This window comes from Anguilla rostrata, chromosome 9 (assembly GCF_018555375.3).
Source record: "Anguilla rostrata isolate EN2019 chromosome 9, ASM1855537v3, whole genome shotgun sequence".
Lineage (NCBI taxonomy): Eukaryota > Metazoa > Chordata > Actinopteri > Anguilliformes > Anguillidae > Anguilla > Anguilla rostrata.
Genome location: NC_057941.1, coordinates 28,853,995 through 28,870,270, shown reverse-complemented (window position 1 = coordinate 28,870,270; position 16,276 = coordinate 28,853,995). Strand labels below are relative to the sequence as shown.

Below are 16,276 nucleotides of genomic sequence, written 5' to 3'. Positions count from 1 at the left end.
CATCCCCATATCTTTAGTATGCTAAAGACATGGGAATGCTATCTTCATCTAGCATTAAAGTCTTTACATAACAAATGCATAAGGCAATTGATGGAAGTTGTATTTATATTGGTTTGATTTGTAAATTTGGAGTGTGTCTGAGGTAAGATAAATTCAGAAAATATTTGTTCATTCATTGGTTCATTCGAGGCTGATCATAAGCAAGAGGAGTGTGAGGTACAAAGGTCTGCTGTCTGTTTGCACTGCGCGTGTGCGCATGCATGTCCACAAATAGATTCAAACTTTGGACTATGGGTTGTAAAAGATAAATGATGGTGGTGAAACATAACTGAATCTCATAGATTAACCACATAAAAAGTAACAGGCTCCAGACATCAATAGTACAAAGTGCACTGGATTAATGGCATTGAAATGAATATATATATATAAATAACACTACACACCTGTGCTACACATCAGTAAACTGCAGCCTTGCGTTGAAATTCAACATGTAAATTGCTTGCATGTAATGTAAATATAGACTATGGTAGTTTATTGAATCTTTCACGTTACTGTACATACTGTATTACCATGTCTCAATGTTCTCAAAAAAACTAAAAATGTGGCTAATAATGGAAGCTTTTTTGGACAGCTTTTGGGTCATGTATGGCTCTGAAGAAAGGAGCAGTTTGGAGTACAAATAACGCTTTGAAAAGACATGGGTGACCGATATCCATTTAGTCCAACTGTTATTGTGAAGGACACCTGGAGAAGCCTTTAGCATGTCTGGCCTGTTGCCTGAACTTACAACTATTCAGTTTCAGGGTGAAAGCTGAAGTCAAAGATGTACATGGTATGGGTTTGTCACAAGTATTCAACAGATGGAATTTCTTAACTTGTGAGTTTAATGATTTCAAGGATTGAGTAACATGACATCCTAGAAAATCCATATCTGTCTTTATTGGCAACCCCAGACCCACCCAACACCCACTCACCCACACACCCACATCCACACACACACGCACACACACATATCATAAAATTCCAATGAATTATTATCAAGAAACATGAATATACTGAACTAGTCATGCCAAATTTTTCCACCCAAAAACCACACCTTGGTTTCACTGGTAGATAAAACAAACTATTAGATCAATTCTTGTTGACTGTAGTTGATACTGTTTTAATATTGTTAGGCATAACAATGCAAATTTCCCTTTTTTCAAGATTTGAGTATTGCATTTAAAAGCATTTTCCCCAAGTCAGAGAGCTGATGGATGGCACAAAGCATGGGACAACACACCAGTTGATGTTTGTGCATGAGGAATTTATGACTGCGGGCAATAGTGGCATTATTTACTAGAGTGGTATAGTGCAGGGCCACTGCATCACCTTTATGAGGACAATGACCCCAGTGAAACATAGTGGCTAGGCTGAGGTGACTAGATATTACCATTTCATTTTAATGACTGATTATTCTTCCATTTCTTTAAAAAATTGTTCCTTTCATTTAAAATGCCAGGTTTAATTCCACTACTGAAAAAATCCAATGAAAATATGTTTAACAGTGCCCAAAACATAAAATGCATAAATACACATTCATTTTTCTGACTTAAGTGCTCCTTCTAACTTAAATGTTTCTGCGTGACAGGGCAATAATGAACAGAGCTTATATGGCAGCCAGCATAAAAATAAAAAAAGAGAGAACAGGCTGATCCTTGTTCATGAGGTGTGTTAATCGATATCAACTGGATTTTACAGTCCGTTGCATCAACATGGTAACTTTTATTACTTTGTTCCTGGTACTGCTTCAGCTATAAAATACACTCCTATATTGGCACTATAACAGAATGAATCTCTCTCTCTCTCTCTCTCTCTCTCTCTCTCTCACCCAGACACACACACACACACACACACACACAATTACTTTTTTGTCATTCTAATTATTTTTACACTTTCCAACACCAACAATGGTTAAAATGTGCTTCTTAAAGTGAGCAGGGAGACATTGTTATTACTTCCCCCCTCAGTGTACAAATAACTCTGATTGAGCACAATAGAGTAAATAAAATAAAATTTTCTTTGATATAGTTCCGTTTTCCACTGTGGAATTATCCGATCAATCATTATAGCCTGAAGCGCAGCCAGATCTTTGTTCTGTAACCACGGGGCAATTGGCTCTCCCTTCCTTGCGCAGTTGTTTCTTCCAGTGAAATTGCCTATCTGTATTGGCCCCACAGTAGCGCGATGAACTTCCTGAAGAGGGCAGGACAGCAGAAGTATTGGCTATCTGCTGATGTAGACTGAAGAGCCACTTCATCAGACTGTATCTTGTTTCGCATATGCACCCCATAGCAATTCCACCAATTTACATTATGGTAAATTTTGATTTGGTTGGTTATACTGTTTACGGTTTTATGTCTCTCTTCTTTGGGCTTGTTATGGAAGTATTCTGTATGAATTTAGAATGTGTTATTTGATTCTTGATTAGTGCAGTTGATTGCACCAGTGCTTTAGTGATGTTGCATCTTTACTTACTGGCCTAGGAATGTTCTAAGCTAAGTCTGGCGCGATTGCTCATTTAATCATTTTTGAATGCATCTTTGTTTCTCCTACACTGTGAGCTGCACTGCCTAGCATGTCTGCCAGATGAATGTAATGTGATCTAATTAACACTGAATTTTTTACTGTCAGTGAATAGCCTGCTGAGACATGGCAGGGGAAAAAATAACATTAATAATTTTAATTTCTTTGACATAATACAAACGTCATGGATGACAAAAACATGTTGTAGTGAAAATATTCTCAAAAATACAATTTATTTTTATTAAATGTCCCTCATAGTGTAGGTTTCATTATAGAATTAATGATTCTTCAGATTAAGAACAGAGACTCATTTCCCATACAGGGGACAAAAATGAATCACCAGGTCTTCTTGATTTAGCATAGATAGTGCTAGTAAACCTCAGAAGTATGTGCGCCAGGTATCAGCTTAAACTGGTGTGCTTTTAGTACGCAGAAAAAGATGGACAGTGACTCTGTTGCCCTGGTTGTATTGGAGAAGTCCACCACTGGGTAACCAGGATAGAGAAAAGACATGACTGAGAGGAGGGCCTCTCTAGGGAGGGGACAGTAAGGTGAACAGTGGATGTGGATCGGAGTGCCTGCAAAATTCTGATTATGCATTTGCATCGTTCAGAATAACATGACTTCTCTTACCACCTGGGTTCAGGGCTGGTCCTAGTCTTGGGGGCACCAAATTAAGGAGGAACAAAAAAAATTAAAAACTCCATGCATTGCTTCCATGATAGTCGGCAGCATGAGAATCGGTGGCTCCTGATCTACAACTTTCCCAGGCTCAGTTATGTCACGTCCCTTCTCATCTCCCACCACTGGCTACTGATACTGACTTGCATCAAAATTAAAACCTGGGTGCTATCCTATTGGGGAGCCAAAGGGACTGCTCCATTACATATGCATGTGAAACCTGTTTATTTGGAATGAAAATGAAACCTTCTTTACGAGATGTCAACACAAATGAAAATAAATCAGTAAGCAGTTCTGTAAATAACTGTTCGAGAGTTCCTCTTACTGACGGTTGCCTAATACACCTAAATAAACAAAAAAGTTCTGGAACTTAAATAACTGGTTTCCAGATGTTGTAAGCAGAGGGAGAACATTCCTAGCTGCACATGTTGCGTCACGTCAGAATTCCACTAAGAGGATGGACACTATGCACCCTTTTAAAGAATTTTTGTTGAAGTATTTTATGCCAGAGAAATGTTACAACGAGTTTTTTCACAACTTTAACTTCCTATACGGTGAAGTATCTAACCCCTACAATGAGAGTAAAGGGACATAGAGACATTGATGGATTGATACAAATGTGCGATTGTTACCGGTCTGTTGAGTATAGTGCAACGCTGAGAGTGTGTAGCCTATTAAGGCTGTTTGCACAATGGCACCTGGTGCCTCTAAGAACCGTGTCTTCGTCTTTTTCAGGGGTGATCACGTGCGCAATATTTGCGCGTCGGATATCGCAGTTACTGGATTACCGCAAACTCAACCGTATTATTTAAAATATCACGATGTAGTAGCTTCCACCTGACCTGGTGAAAACATGCTATACGACCAGTTTTGTGAAATATCGTGACCGTGACAAGTTTTACTTATTTTACTCCGATGTTTGCGGAGGTGCTCGTGAGGTGCTTCGCTATTAATACCTGGGGGAAACCCTGCTGAGTCAATATTGTGGAACATTCTGTGGGTATCGTGTGTTGTCTCTTGTTACATAACCGGTATTCTCATTAGGAGTCTGACAGAAATAATTTAAATAACGCTTTAAAATTGTGTCTTTACCATTGTTGTATTGTGGTCCTCTTGCGTAGATTCAGTGCTATCTCAAATCAAGAGAGATTACAGCTGGTTGTTTGAGACGACCGCTTTTAGACTGCAAATATAGGGGTACAAATTAGCCTCGGTTTTGTATAATTACGGTTCTGATCATGGGGCGTAACGTTTTGCCAGAGCAGCGGTATGGCTTTAGTTTTTTGTAATTACCTCACAGGTTCTTATCTATCAAGAACAATAAAGTGACGTCTGGGGCAGATTACACAGTTCTACGAGTTCTCATGATTATGCGGCACTTTCAATTAGGGAATAATTACACAATTTTAGCGAACGGGATGATCTTGGCAGAGATGTATGACAACATATAACCTGGTTTGAAGAGATAATCCAAATTACTGCAAAAAGTTGAAGGCTTAAATTATTTTGTAACCTTGATCAAAGTATACTCATTGCTTAAATCAATAGTTGTCTTGTGAAATAGTTAGTTATGTTAAAACAATGTCAGCAAATAATACTGTGACTTAAATTAATATGTACTGTGCACAATGATGATCATAATTCTCATTTTGGACATTATTATTACAGTAGGCTGTTATTTTTTATTTACTGGAATGGGCAGATTTTGACTCTGTGTCCCTCTGCTTCATAGTGCCATGTCTGAATATTGTCTTGAGTAAAGTCCTGGGTATTTGGATCATGCTTGGGACTGTTGTAGGTGAGAAAGCACAACACTGTCTCTTTCCTTCTTCCTCACTTTCTCTCCACCCTCTATCCCACTCTGTTGCTTTTTTCCCTCCTTCCTCTCTATCTGTTCTGAGTTCACTCAGTTTCCCCTCTTCCCACCTCTGGGAGCACTCTTCTACATTTTCTGTTTTTCATTCTGTTGGGTTTCTGGTTGTGTCCCCAGTCCAGTCCTGTCCATTTCTCTCTTTTACCTTCTCACTATGTCTGTCCATTCCCCCTCCCCCACCCAGCTCCCTCATTGAGACCCACAATCCTGAATGCACACTGATAGATTACTTCTGCTTTGCTCTTCCTGCTCCCCCTGGGTTTTGGCCATGGCTTATCAGTGCAGGTTCACTGCAGGCAGTGATGCTGTTGAGTTAACAATGGGTAGAAAGCAAGGGTGTGTGGTCAGGGTAGACAAGCTAGATACGGGGCATTGCTGCTTCAGTTTGCATGACTACAATGAGTGTCATTGCATAAGCTACTTTCAGTTTATATCTGTTGATTGATCTGCCATAACTTAAATCTCTATTGCTGTGGTTCTCCTGTATTTATTCCCAGACAGAAAGTTAATTCCTCTGTTCTATTCGTTTCCTGTCCACACCTGCCCCTTCCTCACTCTGCACCTGTTTGCAGTGAAGCTGCCACAGATCTATAAGCTGTTGAAGGCCGGGAGTGCTGAAGGCCTGAGCTTCATGTCCGCTGTCCTCGAGCTGTTTGCCATCACTGGCAGCATGGTCTACTGCATCAGCCTCAACTTTCCCATCGGGTACAAGGAACAAAACTCTCTACAAGGCCCAGACCTGGGTCAAATACGTAATCACTTTGGATTCAAATACTTTTCTACGCTTTACTGCTCTTGTCTGGTGTTTCGGAACCAATGAAGTACTCTCAGAACGTGGAAAATCTTGCCTTCTGGTCATATTGGCTGACTCAATTACACCAGGCAAGATCAATAGAGCACAGAAAATTATTTGAATCTAAAACAAATATGTGTTTGACCCAGGTCTGACAAGACCTCAGGAGCCTAAACATTACATTACATTCAGACTGTGAACAGGCAGTCACTTATCCAGTGACAAAAACAGCACATATTACAAGGCTAGAAGAATAATGCTACATCTAGAAAATTGTTAAATAATGAGAAAATCGCAAGAACGATGCAATTCCATTTTAATTTATGCACTTTTTAAGGTTATTATCCCTTGATATTCCTTTTCGGCTCATTAGTATCTTAATTTGGCTCCATCTCAGAAAAATTGTCCAGATTTTGTGTGTGTATGTAATACCTGTGTTGTTTGTTTAATACCTGTGTTGTGTGTTTGTATGTTGTGTGTTGGACAGTGCCTGGGGTGAGACTCTCTTCATAGTGATCCAGAATTTGACCATTGGATTCCTCATCCAGCACTTTGGAGGAAGCACCCTCAGAGGTACAGACTGCGGCCTCCCCCCTTCTTGTGTGATCGCCTACATCTGACACCCTAACTGCCGCCCTGATGTTTGTGCATGAAAACCATGGACTGTCACACAGACAACTCCTGCTCTCTTGTTACACTGATTACAAATGCTGCTGGTAACTATGGCAATCAAAGTGGCAGTAGTTCAGCCATACTGATGGAAATAAGGGTAATGGGCTGCTGCATCCTGTTAAGCCACTGTCCCAGTTCACTGTTCTGGATGGGCCCAATGGTCTGGGATTGAACCCAGGCTGTGCCATTGCTGGACCGTAACAGGCCAGCAGCCCTGCAGAACGGATAGATTATTGGCTGTAGCATCACCCAAAGAGAGAAGGATTTGTTCGGTGGGAGTGTCAAATGAATCGCCAGCAACCCCTGCTGGTCAGCCAGGTGCCCACAGTGTCTTTCACTTAGTCATGTCTGTACAAGCTGAACTTGTGGAATATGGAGAAAAGAAGTGTTTTTCAGTTTTTCAGAGGCAAAAGTATGCTTATCTGACCTCTCTCAAATTCATGCTGGTGGTTTCAGCATTAAGCGTGGCTGGTTAATACAGCTGGGAGATAAATATATTGGGATACAATCTGAATTGGGAGATAAAGGGGGGAGTTTCTTGAAAAAATATAAATAAATAAAATGAAATTAAAACATAAGAGTATCAGTATGATCCAGCTATTTATTCTGTTTTTTTTTTGTTTTGTTTTGTTTTGTTTTACTGCAGGTGTTGGGTTCATCTTAATCTACTGCTGCCTGCTGTCTCTTCTCATCTCCCCTCTGACCCCCAGGTCAGTTGCTATGGCGATGCAGTCCTCATATATGCCTGCTGTCATAATTGCCCAGGTATGTGACAACAAAAATTATGGGGCAGCATTCAGAGTTCAGTGATAGAACATGAATAACAGAATGCTGCGCTTCAAAACAGAAGGAGCAATACAGTGTATTTTCAAACAAATTTTGGTGTTTAGTAAGTGGAAAAGCCAGAAGTACTTTCTGAAGGTTTTGTTATATTGGGGTTTGGTTCTAGTGAAAACATTATCATGCTGTTTCACTATTTTTTACTGTACTAATGTAGCGTTGCAACAGTCCAGCCCTGGGTCATATATGTGTTTGAAATACTTGAAATGGTAAAAAAAGATACAAAAAAAAACCCCAGAAAAGTTTGAAAATATTCCTGCGGATCCCCGAAAGCCTTCAAACGTGTTCCTATCCAAATTGTGAATTTATGTGAAAGAAGAATTGTGTTCTCAATGTTGATGGAAGTATATGTTTCTTTATAAAATCGTAAGTAATCTGCACTGATTTTACTGGAGTCAAATGGTTTTAGAGCAGGAGTGAACAATTCAGTTCCTGGAGGACCAGTGTGCATGCAGGATTCTGTTTCCACCAGTTACCCTGGCTCCCTTAGCTCAGAAAATACAGCAACACCAGTCGGTTAGACCATGTTTAAAGCATTCCATATACAGATTCAAGAATTCAACTGATTAAGAAATGTAGACCAGTTAAAATGTGTGATCATGCATATACAGCCCTCTTTGCCCACCCCTGGGTGAGAGTATATCAAATAAAGTGTCCACGCTATGTCTAGAATGGTGCTGTGCCTTTAATATTGCAAATCATAGCTCACTGACATCCCTTTGTGTTTCCAGCTCATTCAGTCAGGGACCAACTACCACAACGGCCACACCGGTCAGCTCTCAGCAGTTTCCGTCTTCCTGCTCTTTTTTGGCTCCCTGGCTCGCATATACGTCTCTGCACAGGTAGACAACCAGACGCCATTCTGGTCCGTCCAGTTTACACTACAGTAGAACCTTGGAGTTCTGACTGGAACTAACCGGTCAGCCGAACGTGGAATGAAACCCAGAATAGAATACACAGCTAAAGCATGAAGCATTCTGGGTTTCATTAAACCATAATATTCTGCACTCTGGCCCCTGGTGGTGCAATGAGCTTTCCACAACTGTCAGGACAGCAGACTCGCTGTCTATCTTCCAGAAATCATCCTCTTTGCCCTGCATTTTGGCTCAAAAAATCCTTAACTCTGAGCATTTAATTTGCGTTTGAATACCCATACTGTGCACTCAAATTTATTTGCTACACAGAAAAATGTGTGGACCCGTATAAGCTCTGGTAAAGTTGAATTAACAGTTATATTTCGCTGTGTGGTAAAAGCACTGCATGCTCAATCTCTTACTGTCACCTACTAGGTTACTTAACATGGTTGCATAGGTTCATCCAATGACTCATGCTATTGTCATGATACTAATAATTTGATAAATGCTCTACTCATTGCATAACATTATCTAGATAAGAGTGTCTGCTGAATGCCTAAATGCTGAAACGTAATGGAAATGTCCCCCCACCCCTCTTGCCCCTGCAGGAGACTGGAGACTCTCTGATGACTCTGACCTGTGTAATTGCATCCTGCTGTAATGCTGTCATAGCAGGTCAGGTCCTGTGTTACTGGAACCATAGGCCTTCTGTTAAAGAGAAGGATGAGTAGCTGAGGATAGCCCACTTGCCCAGGCACTGGGACAACAGCTTATTGTGATGTCATTCTGTTGACTAGGAGTACACAGCTCCAGTCCCTGAGAGATAGTGTGTATCCTGGTTTTTGTTCCAACCTATTATTCTGGCTTCATTTTCTATGATGCTGTACAAATCAGTGCTTGTTCACTGCTATATCAGAGCGGGAGTTGCCATGACATCCAAAAATGGCACCCCCGGTATTGAACCTCTCAGGACCTTCCAGCTTTCCAGTTGGAATTCCCTTGTGGACTTTGCTTGTTACAGACATAGTTTTCCCCCGCCTGTCCACACCACAAAAAAGAAACATTATTATTGTGCATATTTTTGACTTAGAAGTTTATGTGACCAGTGAATTGCTTAACATAATTGGCCTTTCCTTTCTATGCATTTTTGCATCTTGCATTTCATTTGAATTGTGCTAAGCTGTTTTTTGAATGAACATTGAACTCTGTTATTGTCCCATTTACATGATCTTGAAGTGTCCATCATCCCTCATCACATGTTTATGTCTACTCTCTTACTCCACCTATCTGTACATTTTGTAGGGGAGAGAGAAGGATGACTAAATGTTGGGGGGAGGGGGCTAAGAATCAAGTGCTGTGGGTGGGGGGAGGGTCGAGCCATGAGAAAGGGGGAGGTGAGGAGGGGGCCAGGAGGGCCAACTGTGGGACACACATCAATCAACATTAGCATTTTTAATATTCACACAATTGTTTTGTTAATACTGCCAATATAGCATTCTGAAATAAAGGGAAGGGTGGGACTGAAAACACAGATCATCTCTGTTAAATGCATTAATGATTTATGTCATGTCTTGCCAACATTCATACAATCCCTTTTGGGATTATAAGGTATTTTTCATAAGATTACCACATTATATGGTAATTATATGGTACAGTTATTTTAAAAAATCTTCTACTGATGGACATTGGTACAGGCAATAGTTCTCATAAGGGTAGGTCTTTATCAACTTTGTTCTGCTGTGCTTTCAGTTAATTAGGATTGAGTTGTGTTGTGTTAAACCCAGATCACTGTTTAGTGGATGATTTGTTGAAATTAAATGACTATAATTTAGAGTTCAATGGAATGAAAACCAGAATATATGTTGGGTTCCTGGAAGTAAGACTAAGAGATCCTGCATTAAGGAATACTTTAAAAGGCTAACTATATCAATTCTGGATTTGACCAACACAAGTGAACAAATCTTTCCAGCAAATACAGAAGATAAACCACTGGTAAACCAATACTACAAAGCAGGAATTGGAAAGGGGCCATTTATTTAGTGTTAAATCAACTCTAATACATTTTATATAATGCATTTTACTCTCACATAACATTTTTAAACATTTTTTGAGCCCTTCTGAGCTTGTGTAAAACTTTGTTAGAATTTCACAAATGCTGAAAATTTTTATAATTGTAGTAGAAAATGGGGAAGGGGAAGGGGCCCGAGTGCTGTTCCCTGCAGAAGCTCTGCCAAGTGTGAGAAGTTGATTGCCCAATACCGTGCACATCTGGGGCCACATTCGGCCACAAAGGCTGTGTTTACAACTACCCCATTCAAGACACCCCGCCATTCAACCACGACCCCCTCCCCTACTTTCCCTTCCCCCATCAGGCCTCTGATTAGCCTGTGCTGGCTCTCCATTTCCATGAGAATAGCAGCGAACAGGGGAAAGGATTATAGATGGATTGGGAAAAGAAGGGAGACCAAGAAACTCTACTTTTCTGTCCATTTGGGGTGGGGGTGGGGGGGGGGGGGCGGGGGGGTTAGGAGGAAAGAACAAAGCAGTCCAGGGGGTGCTGAAAAAAACTTGGCTTGATGGTGTGCGCCTCAGTGCACTAAAGCACTGGACGATGCACCATCAAATTATAGCTGAGCCTGCAGTGTGGCAGAAACTTTCCTCCAGCAAGTTGTTTTATCATTTTTGTCTTTTTTTGATTTGACAGAAGACGTGTGGAATGTCTCCTCTTGATGACCAGTTTCCCTCTCCTTTGTGCCTTTACCAAGGATTTTTTTCTACTTAGTTTCTTCCTACTTTTTTCAATATTTTTCATGAAAAATTTTAGTTACTGTATTTGTGCTGATCTTAAATTCCAGTCGTAACGCCCACAGGTACTTACATTCATACATTGAGCATGTGCAAGTTGCCTACGTGTTTGTTACAATCATTGTCGAAATTTTGCACATGTAGACCATGTTTTGTGTCAGATACCAGTAATCAATAATACATTGTTCAGTGGTCGCATTGTTCAAAATACTTTCAACAGAATCACTCAGAATATGCTTGATTTGATAAGTTTTACGAGCCGATCTTACAAAGACTGTCTGCAACCAGTCAAAACTGACCTCCTGAACTACAGGAGCTGCTTCCTGCAGACGCAAAGCAGTAGAATAAACAGCAGGAGAGCTGTATAATAAGGAAGAACAATGACCAAAGTCACAAGAAACAAGGCAAAGCAGGGTGGTACAGAAGGTAAAGGCAAAATTCATTCACAAATAATTTAAGAAATCGATTGACAAAACAGATCACTAATTATATTGAAATGACAGTAATTGCGCAATTTATATGTTTTTTATATTTGGAAATATCAACTGACGTTGAATATAATCCAATGTTCTTCAAACCCTCCAACCCTTGGCACCTTATGTGCCTCTAATGAGTTTCAATGCAACTGGATAATCACATTTACAACTAACATTGTTCCTATTTATCATTATTTGTCATTTGTAAGATGTACGCTAAAACATAAGGTGCAGGTATGGGTTTATAATGACTTTATTAATGTTAATATATGCTTCTAGAGTTAATTATCAGAACTGAGAGAAACATCATTCTTACACATTTTACCAAATGATTGTAAATACATCAACACACAATGTTCTGAACATATTTTACAATGATGAAATGTTAAGAATAGACTGAAGGTACAATGGAAACATTTGCCTCCTGACTGTTTATTATAAATTACAGTATTACAGTAGACAGTACCTTTTGATTTGAACATCAGAGAGGTGGACATACATTTTTACATGAAAAAAAGAATTTTAGTTGAGTGCAACAGCAGTGATCATCAGGTCTAATATAATTCTGTCAATAAATTGATATCCCTGCCCTCTTTCATGATTCACTGCAGGAATAATGGCATCACAGTATACTCAATCACAATGATTGACGCCTTCCACATATTTAGCAACAGTATAAAAATAATTGATGATTCGGGTTAAATGGTTTCTGAAACTGATGATCTTCTAAAGAAAGCCTGTATGAATACCTCCTCCAAAAATAATGTGATCAAGTGATGTACGTGTCATTACACTACTCAAAACAAATATGGTTGGTCACAATATTTTGGCCAATGGTGTCTGTTGGAGTCTGTTGGTGTCTGTCTGTCTTAGATAGTCTTCAAGTCAATACAATGGAACCTTCGGTTGGCTGGGAATTATTGAAGACTGGTTTTGATGAAATGGCAAACACCACGAGTGCATAAAATTATTGTTGATCTTTGGAGTATAAGTGTGTGTTTTTATTCTTAATTAGGAACTGTAATGAACAGTAGAACTAGGAGTAATTCAGGTGCTGGGAAAGATCCCAACTTTAAACCCTGATGACCAAGATGAGGTGAGTGTGCCTCCACCACTGTTCTCGCTGCTTCTTACTGCCACTCATTTAAAAAGAAAAGAAACTACATCCTAAACATTTCTGGAGTCTCACCAGCACTGTGGAAGAGAAGTTAATACACAATATGTCTAATTTACACCAAACACTTTTTTACAGAAGAGATTAGGAAGTAAACTACTGATAGAGAGTCTCTTGGGGGAGCTCAATTGTTACAACAAGCAAATAAAAAATCAAGGCAGGAAGGGAGGACTTTCAGAAATCCAAAGGATTTCTTGGATAGATTCTAGTATAAAAAATACAATCAGGCTGGATGGGTTCAAGCCCTGGTCCTGTGGCTCGTGGCTCAGAGGCCCTGACTGGATGAGGCCCATGACCATTAACCAGAGTTTCCCAAAAAATTTCTCTCCCAAGACCCACTGGTGGGTCCTGACTCGCAATTTGGAAACCACTGCCATAGACCATACAAAGGGGTCTGTTTGGCAGCAATAAGCGCCTCTTATACATCACCACATCAATATAAACAAGAGACAGAGGGGTCCCTATAAAGATGGGCAGAGAGAGGTCTTTCAGAGGTCAGGTGAGCGAGGCAGGCGTCTGCACAGGTGTCTCAGCATTCCCGTCTGTATTTTTTCAGCTTGCCTCACTGTATCACATGTGGGGGTGGGACACGCCCCCTCCAATGTACTGCTGCTGGATTCCAGGGTACCCCCTCTGTGAGTCGTTTGTCTCGCCTCCCGGGATATACATGCTAATCATGTCTCGTAAATCCCCCTGAAGAGCCCCCCAGTGTTGAGGTGGGGGGGCTGTGGGGGAGTGTGATACAGGCTCTGCCTTTGCCATGGACATCACCGGGTTGGGCTGCTGGGTGCTGCTGCTGTATGACATGGGGCTGGGGTGGGGGGGAGGGGGGCATGATTACTCATCAGTATATTGCTTGATGTAAACCAAATCAACAGCTATACAATAAGTCATACAGTGCAGCCATACCAATAACTATTGCTTATTAATAATTTATTATTCCATTATTAGCAACAACATAAGGCATTCAATCATTTTCCATGTGCTTGGCAGATGTGGCAATATTAGACCCCGTTATTTCAATGCAGGAAATACTTTATTTTTTTATCTGAGAAGGGTTTAGCCCAAAAAGACACCTGAATCAACAAATAATTTAGTTAAGACCTTGGGTGGCTGAATCAGGTGTTTTTCATGAGATTGTACACTGGTGTTTCATTCTTTGAATATATGAGAAAAAAATTAATTATATATTGCATTTTAAAATGAACTTAAAGGTTTGGAGGGAGAAAAGGACTATTGTGGTTTAAAATCGGTGTTAATTGTAAATGCAATGGACCTGAACCGTGCCCTAAAATAAACTGCCTAGATAATTCAGCAATCTATAAGAACAGGTGCACTGCTAAGGTAGGCTATATAAATAATGCTGCCCTATATTATTTCAGTTACTTCCCCAGCCAAAGCAGTCTTACAGTTAAGCATAAATCAAAGTATTCATCGATGAACTATGAATCTAGAACATGCCTAAAATTCAAATGGAGACACTAGAAACAAAACAATGAAAGCTGCTCACCTGTAAAAGTTGGCGCCATTCGTCTTTGCGGTTGCCATGGCAGTGGGATATTGAAGGGCCGACAAATCATAGCGTTGGAGATGCTGATTATAACCAAGGGGTTCGTTCTGTATGCTTTGTATTCCCGCATACCCCCCAGCGGACCCCCATCCGTAGCTCTCCATTCGGGGGCTTCCGCCAGGTCCCTGTGCACCTGCCGCAGTCAACAGGTTGCCTGCCGTCAGTGGGTATTTTCCGATAGGATTGTCCTTCTTCATTGGCGGCTTGTTCTTGCAACGAGGCTTGTACTTGTAGTCGGGATAATCCTTCATGTGTTGCGCGCGCAGGCGTTTGGCCTCGTCAATGAAGGGCCTTTTCTCATTGTCAGTGAGAAGCTTCCATTCCGCCCCGAGTCGCTTGCTAATTTCCGAATTGTGCATTTTTGGGTTCTCCTGGGCCATCTTCCGTCGTTCGCCACGCGACCACACCATAAAAGCGTTCATGGGCCGCTTAATCTTGTCCATGGGATCACCTCCAGTTGGACATGCAGGTGTCTTGGCCCCATGTTGATCTCCGCCATGCGCGCTCCCGTTCACAGGAGTCATCCCCGGGCCGATTTGGGGACCCGATGATTTTAATTCGTATTGGTTCATGCTGTACATCCTCGGGACTTCAACAGGTAAAAAAGACTAAACAGCAAACAAGACTATCTGAGGCCTATATTGCTTCTAACACTTCTGTGGAGCTTGACCCTCAAATTAATCAGCTGCGCAAGGAGTTCATAGCTTTGGCTACCAACTACTAGGCTACACTATACTGAGCGTCTCCTTTCGTGGTAGAAAGTTAACTGTAAAATTCAGTGTTTACCACAGACAAAAAACACTTAAACATAAACTCGATCAGATTAACTCACTCTGTCAGAGATAATTTGTTTGACATTGGGTTGCCGTCACTAAAATTCCTGTGCAGTTTAAACTTCTAAACTGCGGGACAACAAAAAGTCCTCTTCGGTGCTGCTGGAGCTCGTAGAAATGATAGTCCAGCGTTTCTCTCAGCTCCAAACCCATTCACCCGCGATGGCCTTGCTTCGACTCATTTGCATCACTAAAGGAGGGGCGCGGTGAGCTCGTGAAGAGGGAGGAAGAAAAATTTGTACCCCCCTCCGGCCATCAAGGGAGATCTGAATGGCAACATTAGATTTAGACTGGGGGAAAGTTCATTTCTTGCAGATTATTGTTGCTGTTTTCAAATAACGTTACCGTAAAACAGATAATTTACTAAACCGAGAAAAGAAATATTTTGAGTAAGAAAATGCCTTTTATTGGCTCAAATGCGAATACGAAGTATGTGAACTTTGGATATCAAAAACTACTAGAAGGCTATATGAGTCTATGTCTGTAGTAGGCCTATCTTATTGATAATATATCAGCAATGATTGACTGACTGGTTGCATTCATGCATATAAGGTGCTCCTTATATTCTGATAAATCTTGCCTGTGATAAATTAACCAGACAGTACTTTTAATAATTGAGGGTCAACACAATCAAACTCGAATTGAGCTTTATATGGGGAAACAACCTGCAAAAAGTTGATTCAGTTTAATCAATTGCTTACTCATGGTTATTTGAATGTGCCTATCTCTCAGATAATGATGTAAACAACTGAAACTCATAAAGGGTTAGTTGAGATTTGCATTCCACAAATATGTAAGTCTTTTAACAAGTGTGTTCAGCAATGAACCCATGGAAATCCTATCATGTTAGCAGGAGTGGAAGGAGGGGAATTAAGTTTTAGTGAGGGTCTGTTGAGTGGACGGGGGATCTGTGATGTGTTAACACATTTGGATAATTCTGTGTATACTCACAAAGATATATTCCTGGAAAAAACGAGCAGACCGACAAGAAAATCTATGTTTTATCTGGGTGGATTTAATGTGTCACATAAAATGTGTGCCCCCCCCCCTCACCATCGTAAAATCAGACCTAATTTGCTCCTCAGTAACACCTACTTAGTGAGACATTAAGTGAGACATTTTAGTTTCTGTTGGCATCAC

General features: G+C 40.6%; 2 protein-coding genes across 4 annotated transcripts; one reads left to right on the top strand and one right to left on the bottom strand.

Annotated features, from left to right (window-relative positions):
* Positions 1 to 3,631: 3,631 nt before the first annotated feature.
* LOC135263515 (mannose-P-dolichol utilization defect 1 protein-like) lies at positions 3,632 to 10,117 on the top strand. Of its 3 annotated transcripts, none has more exons than XM_064351637.1 (7): positions 3,632 to 3,800; positions 4,979 to 5,044; positions 5,692 to 5,824; positions 6,400 to 6,485; positions 7,231 to 7,349; positions 8,156 to 8,266; positions 8,887 to 10,117. In XM_064351637.1, exons 1-7 carry the CDS (start codon positions 3,704 to 3,706, stop codon positions 9,007 to 9,009), a joined length of 735 nt encoding a protein of 244 aa, XP_064207707.1. In that variant the 5' UTR covers positions 3,632 to 3,703; the 3' UTR covers positions 9,010 to 10,117. The 3 variants fall into 3 exon arrangements, with proteins under 3 accessions (XP_064207707.1, XP_064207709.1, XP_064207708.1); XM_064351639.1 differs by lacking the exon at positions 3,632 to 3,800 and adding an exon at positions 3,811 to 4,242; XM_064351638.1 differs by lacking the exon at positions 3,632 to 3,800 and adding an exon at positions 3,811 to 4,246.
* Positions 10,118 to 11,788: 1,671 nt separating this feature from the next.
* Positions 11,789 to 15,582, bottom strand: LOC135263514 (transcription factor Sox-19b-like). The gene is made up of 2 exons (XM_064351635.1): positions 14,244 to 15,582; positions 11,789 to 13,544 (listed from the first exon to the last, which is right to left on the bottom strand). Exons 1-2 carry the CDS (start codon positions 14,882 to 14,884, stop codon positions 13,304 to 13,306), a joined length of 882 nt encoding a protein of 293 aa, XP_064207705.1. The 5' UTR covers positions 14,885 to 15,582; the 3' UTR covers positions 11,789 to 13,303.
* Between the last annotated feature and the right edge of the window lie 694 nt (positions 15,583 to 16,276).

Bases quoted from the DNA above. Each gene is read 5' to 3' on its own strand.
- LOC135263515 (XM_064351637.1), top strand. From the start codon at position 3,704: ATGGACACTATGCACCCTTTTAAAGAATTTTTGTTGAAGTATTTTATG. The intron at 5,825-6,399 runs GTACAAGGAACA...TGTGTTGGACAG, and splicing joins AGCCTCAACTTTCCCATCGG to TGCCTGGGGTGAGACTCTCT. The intron at 7,350-8,155 runs GTATGTGACAAC...TTGTGTTTCCAG, and splicing joins CTGCTGTCATAATTGCCCAG to CTCATTCAGTCAGGGACCAA.
- LOC135263514 (XM_064351635.1), bottom strand. From the start codon at position 14,884: ATGTACAGCATGAACCAATACGAATTAAAATCATCGGGTCCCCAAATC. The intron at 13,545-14,243 runs GTGAGCAGCTTT...CCCCCACCCCAG, and splicing joins AATGGCGCCAACTTTTACAG to CCCCATGTCATACAGCAGCA.